This window comes from Antennarius striatus, chromosome 24 (genome assembly GCF_040054535.1).
Source record: "Antennarius striatus isolate MH-2024 chromosome 24, ASM4005453v1, whole genome shotgun sequence".
Taxonomy (NCBI): domain Eukaryota; kingdom Metazoa; phylum Chordata; class Actinopteri; order Lophiiformes; family Antennariidae; genus Antennarius; species Antennarius striatus.
In genome coordinates this window covers 10,555,733-10,567,840 of record NC_090799.1, presented here as the reverse complement: position 1 = coordinate 10,567,840, position 12,108 = coordinate 10,555,733, and the positions used below count along the sequence as shown (strand labels likewise).

Below are 12,108 nucleotides of genomic sequence, written 5' to 3'. Positions count from 1 at the left end.
TGGCTAACATCCGCTGTCTTGACAGACGCGTCCACGATGGTTCCTGCAGACATCGCGAGACTTCAGTCACAGCTTATCGCGATATAGTCGCTGCTGGAGGAAACGGACGCTCCGGACCGACTGATCTTCTCCTTTGGGAGAAGATCAGTCGGTCTCCACAGCCAATCAGTGTCCTCCATCTAACCCTGTCTTCTCATCCTCTTCTCTCACACCAACTACCTTCATGTCCTCTTTCACTACATCCATAAACCTCCTCTTTGGTCTTCCTCTAGGCCTCCTGCCTGGCAGTTCAGAACTCAGCATCCTTCTACCAATATATTCACTATCTCTCCTCTGGACATGTCCAAACCATCTCAGTCTGGCTTCACTTCTTCTTAGCTAACCTCTTTCTCTGTATACACTCCTGTACCTCCTCATTCCACCACCAAGTCTCCTTATCTACTTTCCTTCCAGATGACACACCAAGTACTCTCCTACCTGTCTCCCTGATCACATTAGCTGTAGTTGTCCAGTCATCTGGAAGCACCTCCTGACCACCCAGAGCCTGTCTTAACTCCTTCCTAAAAGTCATGCAACACTCTTCCTTTTTCAGCTTCCACCATTTCATCTTCTGCTCTGTCTTTGTCCTCTTCATCTTCCTCACCACCAGAGTCATCCTACACACCACCATCCTATGCTGTTTGGCTACACTCTCACCTACCACTACTTTACAGTCACTGATCTCCTTCAGGTTACACCGTCTACACAAGATGTAGTCTACCTGTGTGCTCCTACCACCACTCTTATAGGTCACCCTATGTTCCTGCCTCTTCTGGAAGAAAGTATTCACTACAGCCATTTCCATCCTTTTTGCAAAGTCAACTACCATCTGTCCTTCTGCGTTCCTCTCCTGGATACCAAACCTGCCCATCACCTCCTCATCACCTCTGTTTCCTGCACCAACATGTCCATTGAAGTCTGCTCCAATGACAACTCTCTCACTTCTAGGTATGCTCCGCATCACTTCATCAAAATCCAGACCAACTGATCGATCACTGATTATTACCAATAACCGTTCAGTGCAATCGAACTGGATTCTGTGAAATAGAGCCTACATTCCTCTAGAGAACCAAAGAGAACCTCACTGCTGCTGAAGTAAAATATTAACACAGAAACACGAACTCTACAAGTACTGGTAATGATGACTAGAGCCGTATGAATAAAAATGTAAAAGTCCGACACCGGAACCTACTTCTGGACACGGTGACCCTCAGATATATAACCGAGCAGGACCCCGTGTAAATCCCACGATTAAACAATAACATCAGACGTCATACCAAACATAGAACAAATGTATCAGCATTATAAACCAACGTGGTGACGTAACGACTTTGTGTCGGCCAATCATGGATGGCGCTGGGCGGGCATTGTGAAGCCGTAGCTGAATGCTAGCAGGCTAACTGGAGAAAGAAAGCTGACTACAGGTGAGACTGGGAGAGGAGCTAACGCTAAAGGAAAAGGCTCCTGTCCAAAGAGCAGGTGTTAAAGAAATGTTAGAGAAGTGATGGTTCTGTTAGTGACTACATGAACACAACTGTATGGAGTTACTAAAGAGCGTTCTGTCAGCCCCCCAGGAGCATTGTGGGTACTACATGGATTGTCCCATTCCAAACAGAAACCATATCTGGACCGACTGTTGGTGCTAGCAGCTAGTTTCACTCACTAATGGTTGTTTTGTGTGTGGTTCTGTTTGGACTCTCTGCTCTGAACATGAACATTGTTAACAGTTCTGACTCCAGATGGTGTTACCTGGAGTCCATCACAGGTGTTTCTGCTAACATAGCAGATGTCTGACGCCATGTTGGTCACATGATTCCTTCTGGCAGATGAGCCGTGATTGGTTGGGCGCTTGATTGACAGGTAGTGGAAGGAGTTGGTGACAGCATGGCAGCGTGAGACTTTAGAGTGAGCTTCTTCACATATGACAGACTGATAACCAATCACGACAGAGGGAGGTCTGAATGCAGGAGTTTATGTTCGGGGGTTAATAGACTGACGGTCTAGCGTTAACGCTAACGCTTTAAGACGGCTAACAACAGTTTGGTGTGAAATGGAGAATGGATTAGGGTTAGGGTAGGGTTAAGGTAGGTTAAGTAGGGTTTAGGTTAAGTTAGGGGATAGGTTAGAGTTACTTCAGGGTTAGTTTTAGTGTTAGTTTAGGGTTAGGTTAGGTTTAGTTAAGGGTTAGGGTTAGTTTAGAGTTAAGCTAGGTTTAGTTTAGGGTTAGACTGCTCTCTAGTGGTGACAGAGGAGGGTCAGCTCCGGATCTTCTGTTTTCATTGATGTAAAATTCTTTATTCTTCACTTCCTGTCCTCTCATCAAACAAGACAGTTGTGTAAACACACCAGTTTTCACACACACACACACACACACACACACACACACACACACACACACACACACACACACACACACACACACACACTGTGTGTGTGAAAGGTCCCAGAGCTCCTCGACGTGCCACTCGCCTCCAGGGGGCGCTGCAGCCTCCAGGGGGCGCTGCAGCCTCCAGGGGGCGCTGCAGCCTCCAGCTGCTCCTCTCCTGTGGGAGACGTTTGTGTCTCAGGGGGACGGCTTCAAATAAATTGCAGGAAATGTTCCTAAACATTATTTCAATGTTTCCACAGATCTGACTCACATCACACATGGATGGAGGGCGTGCTACACCCTGCCTCTGCGCCAGCAGCTGGGGATGAAGGTGGATTCTGGAGACTCGTTGGAGGTAACTCACCTGGTGCTGCTGCTTCAGGGACACGGTGTTACGTTTGTGGGCCAATCAGAACAGTCCTCATCGTTCCAGCCCTGGACCAAACCCTAAAGGAGCTGGGGCCAGATCCCATGAAGCCCCCTTTGGGGCAGGCTGGTGGTGTCACATGATCCAAGCTGCCGTTACACAACTCTGAGGCTGAGATGACAATAAAATATGCAGCTTGTCCAGACGTGTGCTCATAAACTTCAACCTCCACTCAGTAAGTTTCCTCTCTGGAAACTTACTGAGTGGAGGTGGAAGTTTTTTTCCTTCCATCTCCACAACTAACCCCTAACCCCTAACCCCTAACCCCTAACCCCTAACCCCCACGGTAGACTTCTGTTACCATGAAAAATCTGAAGGCATTCAGGTCAAAACAACCATAGAGAGTAAAAAGAGGTTTTGGACATAAAATACATTCACAATTTCCCCCAGGATTAATAGAACGAGTATGTATGTATGGATGCATGTGTGTATGTATGTGTGTAGGTATGTATGTATGTATGTACGTACATATGTATGTATGTATGTATGTATGTATGTATGTATGTATGTATGTATGTATGTACGTACGTATGTATGTATGTATGTATGGATGCATGTGTGTATGTATGTGTGTATGTATGCATGGATGTATGTATGTATGTATGTATGTCTCTGTCTGTCTGTCTGTCTGTCTGTCTGTCTGTCTGTCTGTCTGTCTGTCTGTCTGTCTGTCTGTCTGTCTGTCTGTCTATCTACACATACCAAATATGGACATAGCAAAATTCATTAGACAAGAATTTATAGATTTGGATGGAAAAAATGAGCAAACTCAAGGGTCTGACGATGAAAAAATGGGGGCACATCCAATTCAATCAATCAATAAATCAATCAATCAACTTTTATTTATATGGAGCTTAATCACATCAGCAGACATTTCAAAGCGCTTTAACAGACAGAGAAACCCAACAATCAGCATGACGGCCGGGACACGCCTTTCCTGAATGAATGAGGGTTAATTGACTTTGTGGGGGGAGGGGTTCTATCGAATGTCAGTCTGATTGATTAATACTTGTATTTCAGCTCGGTGACAGTGATGATGCAACCTAATGAATCACACCCTAACCCCTAACCATAACCCCTAACTCTAACCCTAACCCCTAACTCTAACCCTAACCCCTAACTCTGACCCTAACTCTAACCCTAACCCCTAACTCTGACCCTAACTCTAACCATAACCCCTAACTCTAACCCTAACCCCTAACTCTGACCCTAACTCTAACCCTAACCCCTAACTCTGACCCTAACTCTAACCCCTAACTCTAACCCCTAACTCTAACCCCTAACTCTGACCCTAACTCTAACCCCTAACTCTAACCCCTAACTCTGACCCTAACTCTAACCCCTAACTCTAACCCCTAACTCTGACCCTAACTCTGACCCTAACCCCTAACTCTGACCCTAACCCTTAACTCTGACCCTAACCCCTAACTCTAACCCCTAACTCTAACCCCTAACTCTAACCCCTAACTCTAACCCCTAACTCTGACCCTAACTCTGACCCTAACCCCTAACTCTGACCCTAACCCCTAACTCTGACCCTAACCCCTAACTCTAACCCCTAACTCTAACCCCTAACTCTGACCCTAACTCTAACCCCTAACTCTAACCCCTAACTCTAACCCTTAACTCTAACCCCTAACTCTAACCCCTAACTCTAACCCCTAACTCTAACCCCTAACTCTGACCCTAACTCTGACCCTAACCCCTAACTCTGACCCTAACCCTTAACTCTGACCCTAACCCCTAACTCTAACCCCTAACTCTAACCCCTAACTCTAACCCCTAACTCTAACCCCTAACTCTGACCCTAACTCTGACCCTAACCCCTAACTCTGACCCTAACCCCTAACTCTGACCCTAACCCCTAACTCTAACCCCTAACTCTAACCCCTAACTCTGACCCTAACTCTAACCCTTAACTCTAACCCCTAACTCTAACCACTAACTCTAACCCCTAACTCTGACCCTAACCCTAACCCTTAACTCTAACCCCTAACTCTAACCCTTAACTCTAACCCCTAACTCTAACCACTAACTCTAACCCCTAACTCTGACCCTAACTCGGACCCTAACCCCTAACTCTAACCCCTAACTCTAACCCCTAACTCTAACCCCTAACTCTAACCCCTAACTCTAACCCCTAACTCTAACCCCTAACTCTAACCCCTAACTCTGACCCCTAACTCTAACCCTTAACTCTAACCCCTAACTCTAACCACTAACTCTAACCCCTAACTCTGACCCTAACCCTAACCCTTAACTCTAACCCTTAACTCTAACCCTTAACTCTAACCCCTAACTCTAACCACTAACTCTAACCCCTAACTCTGACCCTAACTCGGACCCTAACCCCTAACTCTAACCCCTAACTCTAACCCCTAACTCTAACCCCTAACTCTAACCCCTAACTCTAACCCCTAACTCTAACCTCTAACCCTAACCCCTAACTCTGACCCTAACCTCTAACCCTAACCTCTAACCCCTAACTCTGACCCCTAACTCTGACCCTAACCCTAACCCCTGACCATAACCCATTCCCACAGACTTCTGGGGGGGACGTCACTCTGACCGAACCGACTGTCAGCAGCTGCACTTCTACCTGAACAGGAAAGACCGACCCGTGTTTCCTGTGATGGATAGTGTTGTAGTGGTGGCTGCTGGTTGTCAGCCTGCATCATGAATGACAACATCAGGGGCACAATGTAAGCATTGTCTGCTAGCATGTGCTCCATGCTAGCTGGCTAACTGTAAGGCTGAAAGACTGAACGAACCGAGACTGAACTGAGACGAGGAAACACAACGAGTGTCGTCTTTGCAGCGTAAGAGACGCTGTGCGGCCGTGGGCAGGACTAAATCATCACATTCATTCAATGTTCCTCAATGGAAAGGAAAAACAAGTTCCAGTCCGACCGGCTCATCTTCGCCGGGCGAACGCATCGACACGCCCGGAACGAACCAGAAGTTAACAAAAAGATTCAGAAAGAACTGGTCTCCAAGGTGAACGTGTTCCAGCACACGACAGCCCACACTGAGACATGCTATGGTCATGCTAGCATTGTGCTAGCGTCGTGTAACAACAGGAAGGCCCTAGTAGCGCCTACCTTCCATCAGGTGCCATGAGACAGTCTTCAGTTGACGGTGTCTCACCACCCATTAGGACAGACTGGTTCTAACCCCACCTTCAGGCTACACCTCTGCTCTCAGATGGTTTCAGATGACACCAGAACAAACTAGTGGAAGCTGTTTCGACCCGTGTTGAATCACGTAGTCCAGCTCCAGGTAAAGACAGGCTGAGCCTGAAAAGAGTACTCCACACATCTCATGACTGATTGTTATCAATGCTCGCTAATCCCAGCTTTATGACCATTATCCCGAGAGGCGCAGAACCGCTCCACATGCACAGCATAGAAACTACGTCAGAACATAGAACCAGATTGTTTTGGGAGAACGTGTCTCAACAGACCGAGTCCTACAACAAGAAAAATGACGAAAAGGAATCAAGAAGAGCAAAACGGAACCAACTGGACTTCAGGTCGGTTGAAGACGTTCACGGAGGGGGTTCTGCTCTTCTTGATTCACCTGAACGACTGAGAAGCGACAGAGTTTAACATCACACCAGACCGCTGGAGGACGTGACTTCCTGTACGAAGATTTGCCTCTTAGCATTAGCTAAACCCATAATGAAAAATAGATGAAGATAAAAATCCCAACAGAGCCAATGGTCACCAGTCCAATGTTCAGGAGTATTCTGGTTGCAGGAGATTCATGGAGCAGCTCACTAGCAACCTTCTGCTGTTCCTGGCCTGTGGTGACCCATGTCCTGGTGGGGTTCTTGTGTAAACCACAGCACCACCACAGAGCCTTCGTACACCTCCCCTGCTCTCCTCCTCCAAAGCAGTCCTCCTCTTCCTCTTCCTCATGCCTCTCCCTCCTGGCTTCCTCTCGTGTGTTGTCAGGCCCAGACACTGGTGAGCGGCAGACATGCTGGCCGTTGACGTGGTTGGATTTGATCCCATAGCTGTTTGGCTGGACCTCATGTTGGCCGTACAGCTGGTCTGGATGGTCTTCAGGCTCTTCCTTACTGAGAAAACTGTTCAGAGGCTTCAAGGCATTGATGTCATTTCCACTTTCTTCTGTTTCCTGTTCCTTGCTTCTCTTTATCCTCTGTAATCCCCACAGAGTCGTGGTTCTGATCTGTTCTTCAGTGGGTGGCGGGGTGCAGAGACTCACAACCACGGTCACCAGAGCCGACAGCCAGAACAGGACGGCTGCCACGTACATGAAGTGAACATCTTTGATGAAAGATGGCCGTTGGTCAGGCTGGCTGCAGTGAGGCTCGCGGTAAATGAACACCAGGACAAGACGCAGCGCTCCCAGGACAAACCCACACATTGCCCCCCAGAAAGCACCGGCCTCGTTGCAACGCTTCCACAAAGTTCCCAGCAGGAAGAGGGCAGCTATGGGTGGGGTCAGGTAGCCTGACACCTCCTGGATGTAGTAGAACATCTGGCCTCCCTGCATCTCGATGATGACCGGCACCCAGGCGATGCTGATGACCACCATGAAAGCCACAAACAGCCTGCCGACCAGCACCAGCTCCCTGGACGACACCCGCTTTCTCACCATCTGGTAGATATCCAGAGTGAATATGGTGCTCGCTGAGTTGAAGATGGAGTCCAAGTCACTCATCAGAGCTGCGATCATGACCGCCATCATCAGACCACGGAGGCCTACAGGCATGACTGACATGACGAGGCGCGGGTAGGCCACGTTGCTGCAGCCGGTTGCCGTACCGCACACCTCCATGCAGTGTTCGGGGCTAACACACACCAGCTCGTTGGGAAACAGGATCCTGGCTATCATCCCTGGAATCACAGTCACAGATCAATCACCGGTTCTATCCACAGGTGTCTCAGGTGTAGGTACCAAACGGTCCTTACCTGGTATGACAATGATGAACATGGGCAGGATCTTCAGAAAGCCTGCCATCAGAGTTGAACCCTTTGCGTGGGCGATGTTCTTCGCTGCTAGTACACGTTGTACGATGACTTGATCCGAACACCAATACCTGGGAAGCACAGTGAGGACGCAATTATTTTAACACTCTGACAAAAAGCACACAATAAAATAAAGCGTTAAACACAGATTGTTTTAATTCCCCATAAACTGTGCTGCTCGCACTGACTGGAACTTTGTAGATAGGGGTCTGACATCACAATTCACTTCCAGCTGTCAACGGAAGTGACTCCTCTGACTCCTGTTTTCTTTCTCTGACTCTGTCGGAACTGACAAGAGAAAAGATAGATATGGAAGAGAAGATATGGAAGAGAAGGATCGGCGCACTGTTGTCGTGGAACAGAGAGTGGATGATTTGGAACAGAAAGCCGTAAGTGCATACATGCTGTAGCCAGGGGGAGTGGAGAGACCACGGAGCATAACGCTGACACTGAGACTGTGGGGTAACAGGTGAGTTCCCAACTCAGAGATCAGGAGTTAACTATAGATCAGACCAGATTGAGACATGTTACCCATCACCATCTGGAGGTAGGAGATCACCTGCAGCGTTGATAAAATTCAACAACTGTTAAGCACAAGATAGCTCTTCTGAAACAAGGCTTCAAACTGAAAAAGAAAGTCTACATTAATGGGAATCTCACTAAAAAGAATGCTGCTACCCCCTCAGTCACATCATCACAAAGAGTGGCTACGGATACCGATTCCGAAGCGGGACAACAATCAGCCATCTCCTCTACATGGATGACATCAAGCTGTATGCCAGAATGAGCGAGAAATTGACTCACTGATCCACACCGCCAGGATCTACAGCAACGACATAGGGATGTCATTCGGATTAGACAAATGTGGCCGGATGGTATCAAGAAGAGGCAAGATGATCAGAACTGAAGGGGTCAACCTACCAGGGGGCAGGATAGAAGACATCAAGGACAGCTACAAATACCTTGGAATCCCACAGGCTAATGGCAACCATGAGGAGGCCGCAAGGACGTCATCCACAGCTGGGATCATAAGCTGGCCAAAGGAGGAGATAGAAGCCACAGATATCAAGACTAGAAAGCTCCTCACCATGCATGGAGGGTTTCACCCCAAGTCCAGCATCCTGAGGCTGTACACTAAGTGGAAAGAGGGAGGCCGAGGACTAGTGAGCATCAGGGCCACTGTCCAGGATGAGACATCGAAAATCCAAGAGTACATGAGGAAGATGGCCCCAACAGATGAACTGCTCAGTGAATGCCTTAGACAGCAGAAACCTGAGGAGGAAGAGGAGGAGGAGGAGACAACATGGAGGGACAAGCCCCTACACGGCATGTACCACCGTCAGATAGAGGAAGTGGCTGATATCAAGAAGACCTACCAATGGCTGAATAAAGCTGGACTGACAGACAGCACAGAGGCACTGATCATGGCAGCACAAGAACAGGCCCTAAGTACAAGGGCAATAGAGGCCAATATCTACCACAGTAGATCTGACCCAAGGTGCAGGCTATGTCAAGAAGCCCCAGAGTCAGTCCAGCATGTGGTAGCAGGGTGTAAGATGCTCGCCAGCTCAGCATACATGGAAAGGCACAACCAAGTAGCTGTGATAGTGTACAGGAACATCTGTACCCAGTATGGACTAGAAGTACCCAAATCCCAATGGGACATACCACCGAAGGTGGTTGAGAACGACAAGGCTAAGATCCTGTGGGACTTCAGCTTCCAGACCGACAAACAGCTGCTGGCTAACAAACCGGACATAGTGGTGATGGACAAAGAGCAGAAGAGAGCAGTGGTGATAGATGTGGAGATTCCAGCTGATGCCAACATCAGGAAGAAGGAACACGAAAAGATTGAGAAATATCAAGGGTTGAAAGAACAGCTGGAACAGATGTGGAAGGTTAAGGTTAATGTGGTCCCCGTGGTAGTAGGAGCACTTGGGGCAGTGACCCCCAAACTGGAAGAGTGGCTCCAGCAGATTCCTGGAACAACATCTGAAGCCTCAGTCCAGAAGAGCGCAGTCCTAGGAACAGCTAAGATACTGACAGAACCCTCAGACTCCCAGGGGTCTGGTAGTGGACCCGAGCTGGAGGATGACACACAGATACCACCCTGAAAGGGTGAGAGGGACATTTTTTAAAATTTTATATATATATATATATAAATATATATATATATATATATATATATATAAAAACGTTCCTCTCACCTCTGTAGGGGGGTATCTGTGTGTCGGGTCCTTTCTGTGTCCCGCTCATATATTGATCCATGTGCCTACTCATCTTAGCTGCCATGATGCCTGACAGGAGCTTCCATGTTGTGCAGAGACAGGTTATTGGCCGGTAGTTGGATGGGGTAGATTCCTTCTGTGGGTCTTTCATGATCAGGTCATCAGATTACCCTAGTTCTCTAGCAATTGACCAGACCTTGTTGACCCGTGCTACGTCCGAGCCAGTATGACTCATTATGTCATTACTGTGTTCGCTCATGTCTGAGGTAGGCTTGTATAGCATTAAGGGTCTTGCCTAAGGACCCTCACTGGATAATGTTCACCATGACTGGGATTCGAAACCACGCCCTCCTGCATTCCAGACCACGCCTTCCTGCATTCAAAACCACGGCCCACTCAAAACCGCACCCCTCCCGCAAACACTATCCAGTGTCAGGACACTGGATAGTGTTTGTCCTGACTTAAACACTGTAATATCCAGCTGCTGTACTAATTATATATATTAGTTAATTATATATATATATATATATATATATATATATATATATATATATATATATATATATATATATATATATATATATATATATATATATGTTTCTGGAGGGGGGAGGAAGCCAAAGAGAACCCATGCAGACACGAGCAGGTGTGTGTGTGCCAATACTTTCGCCAATATTTTATATATATATAAAATATAATTTTTGAATTTCAGAGTGTTTCAATGAGTGTCCGATAACGGGTTAAGACTTGGATGAGTACCACAGAGAGGCTGGGGTCTGGCCCAGCAGAAAACCAGGCCAAGGCAGATCTGGATCCAGTGGACCTCGAAGGAGCTTCAAAGAGTCTGGCTTGGGCTTCAGGTGGTGGGAGCAGGATTCAGAAAGCGTCAGATTGGATGAAGACAGCAAGATGGCGCTGATGTTTGGAGTGGCCTGCATGTATTTGGTCCTCACACCTGAAAGCAGCAAGTCAGAATGTGGTTTGTGTCGCACATCAACCCCTAGTCCAGTAACTGACAAATGAAACCAGTACAGACCTTCCAGTCCTCCCACTTTGAAGAAGCTGATGCCTGCAAGGCAGAGGGCTCCACCAATCATGAGGAAGGCCTGGACCGTGTCCGTGTAGATGACAGCGGCCAGACCTCCGGTGACCGTCAGCAAAGCCGTCATGGCGATGAGGAGAATGATGGACAGGTAGAGGTTCCACCCCAGGGATTCCTGAATGAACAGCGCTCCGGCGTAGAGGTCCACCGACAGCTTGGTGAAGATGTACAGGAGGAGAGAGAGTATGGTGAAGTAGACCCTCAGCCGCTTCCCCCCAAACCTCTTGGACAGGTACTCTGGCATGGTGTAGACCCCAGACTGGATGTACACCGGGATGAAGACCCAGCCCAACACCTGGAGCAGCAACAGGGCGTTTAGCTCCCACGCCGCCACGCTCAACCCGCTCAGCGCTGCCGATCCCGCCAGGCCAATGAAATGCTCGCTGCCAATGTTGCTGACGAACAAAGAGGCGCCGACCGCCGCCCAGTTCATGGAGCGGCCTGCCAGGAAGTAGCCAGTCACTGTTTGCTGGTTGCCTCTCCGCACAGCAAAGAAGCCAATGACCAGGACGAGCAAGAAGTACACCACAACAACAACGATGTCTAGCACCTCCATGGTGGGGGGCGCCATACTGGACACTCCTCAACGTCTCCGAGGAGCGTACTGCGATGATGAGGGCAACAGTCTGACAGTTTAAAGTGGGTTCACACTAACGTCTGCAGCAGGAAGAAGGTCTGACGTTCCTCTGGAATTGGTTTCTACTCTTCAGCTTTTCCTCTTTGGTGCCTTTTGTTGGCTGAAGAAACGGTTGGTGCTGTTTCCTGCTTTGAGTCGGATAATCCTGGTCTGGATCCTGCAACAGACACAAATTAGTCAGCTCAAAGCAGAAGAACGAGTTAGACCCCGGGTGACGGCTACGTCTGCAGACAGACAGAAGCAACGTCTTCAATGAGAGGTGTCACCGGTGTGGCGCCTGGAGGGTTTGTCCACATGAAGAGTACTAATG

General features: G+C 48.2%; 1 protein-coding gene across 2 annotated transcripts in view; it reads right to left on the bottom strand.

Moving 5' to 3' along the window:
* Positions 1-5,332: 5,332 nt before the first annotated feature.
* The window catches only part of LOC137591650 (sodium/myo-inositol cotransporter-like), a 7,260-nt gene continuing 484 nt past the window's right edge, over positions 5,333-12,108 (bottom strand). Inside the window, exons 1-4 of one of the 2 annotated variants that reach the window (XM_068309787.1) lie at positions 11,096-12,108; positions 10,819-11,014; positions 7,775-7,902; positions 5,333-7,699 (exon numbers count right to left, since the gene is read on the bottom strand). The exon at positions 11,096-12,108 is cut by the window's right edge and continues 484 nt beyond it. In XM_068309787.1, the coding sequence (XP_068165888.1) occupies positions 6,504-7,699; positions 7,775-7,902; positions 10,819-11,014; positions 11,096-11,732 (2,157 nt within the window). In that variant the 5' untranslated portion in view covers positions 11,733-12,108 and the 3' untranslated portion in view covers positions 5,333-6,503. Of the gene's footprint in view, positions 7,700-7,774; positions 7,903-10,818 lie in introns of both variants that reach the window. The other variant, XM_068309786.1, reaches the window with a different exon arrangement.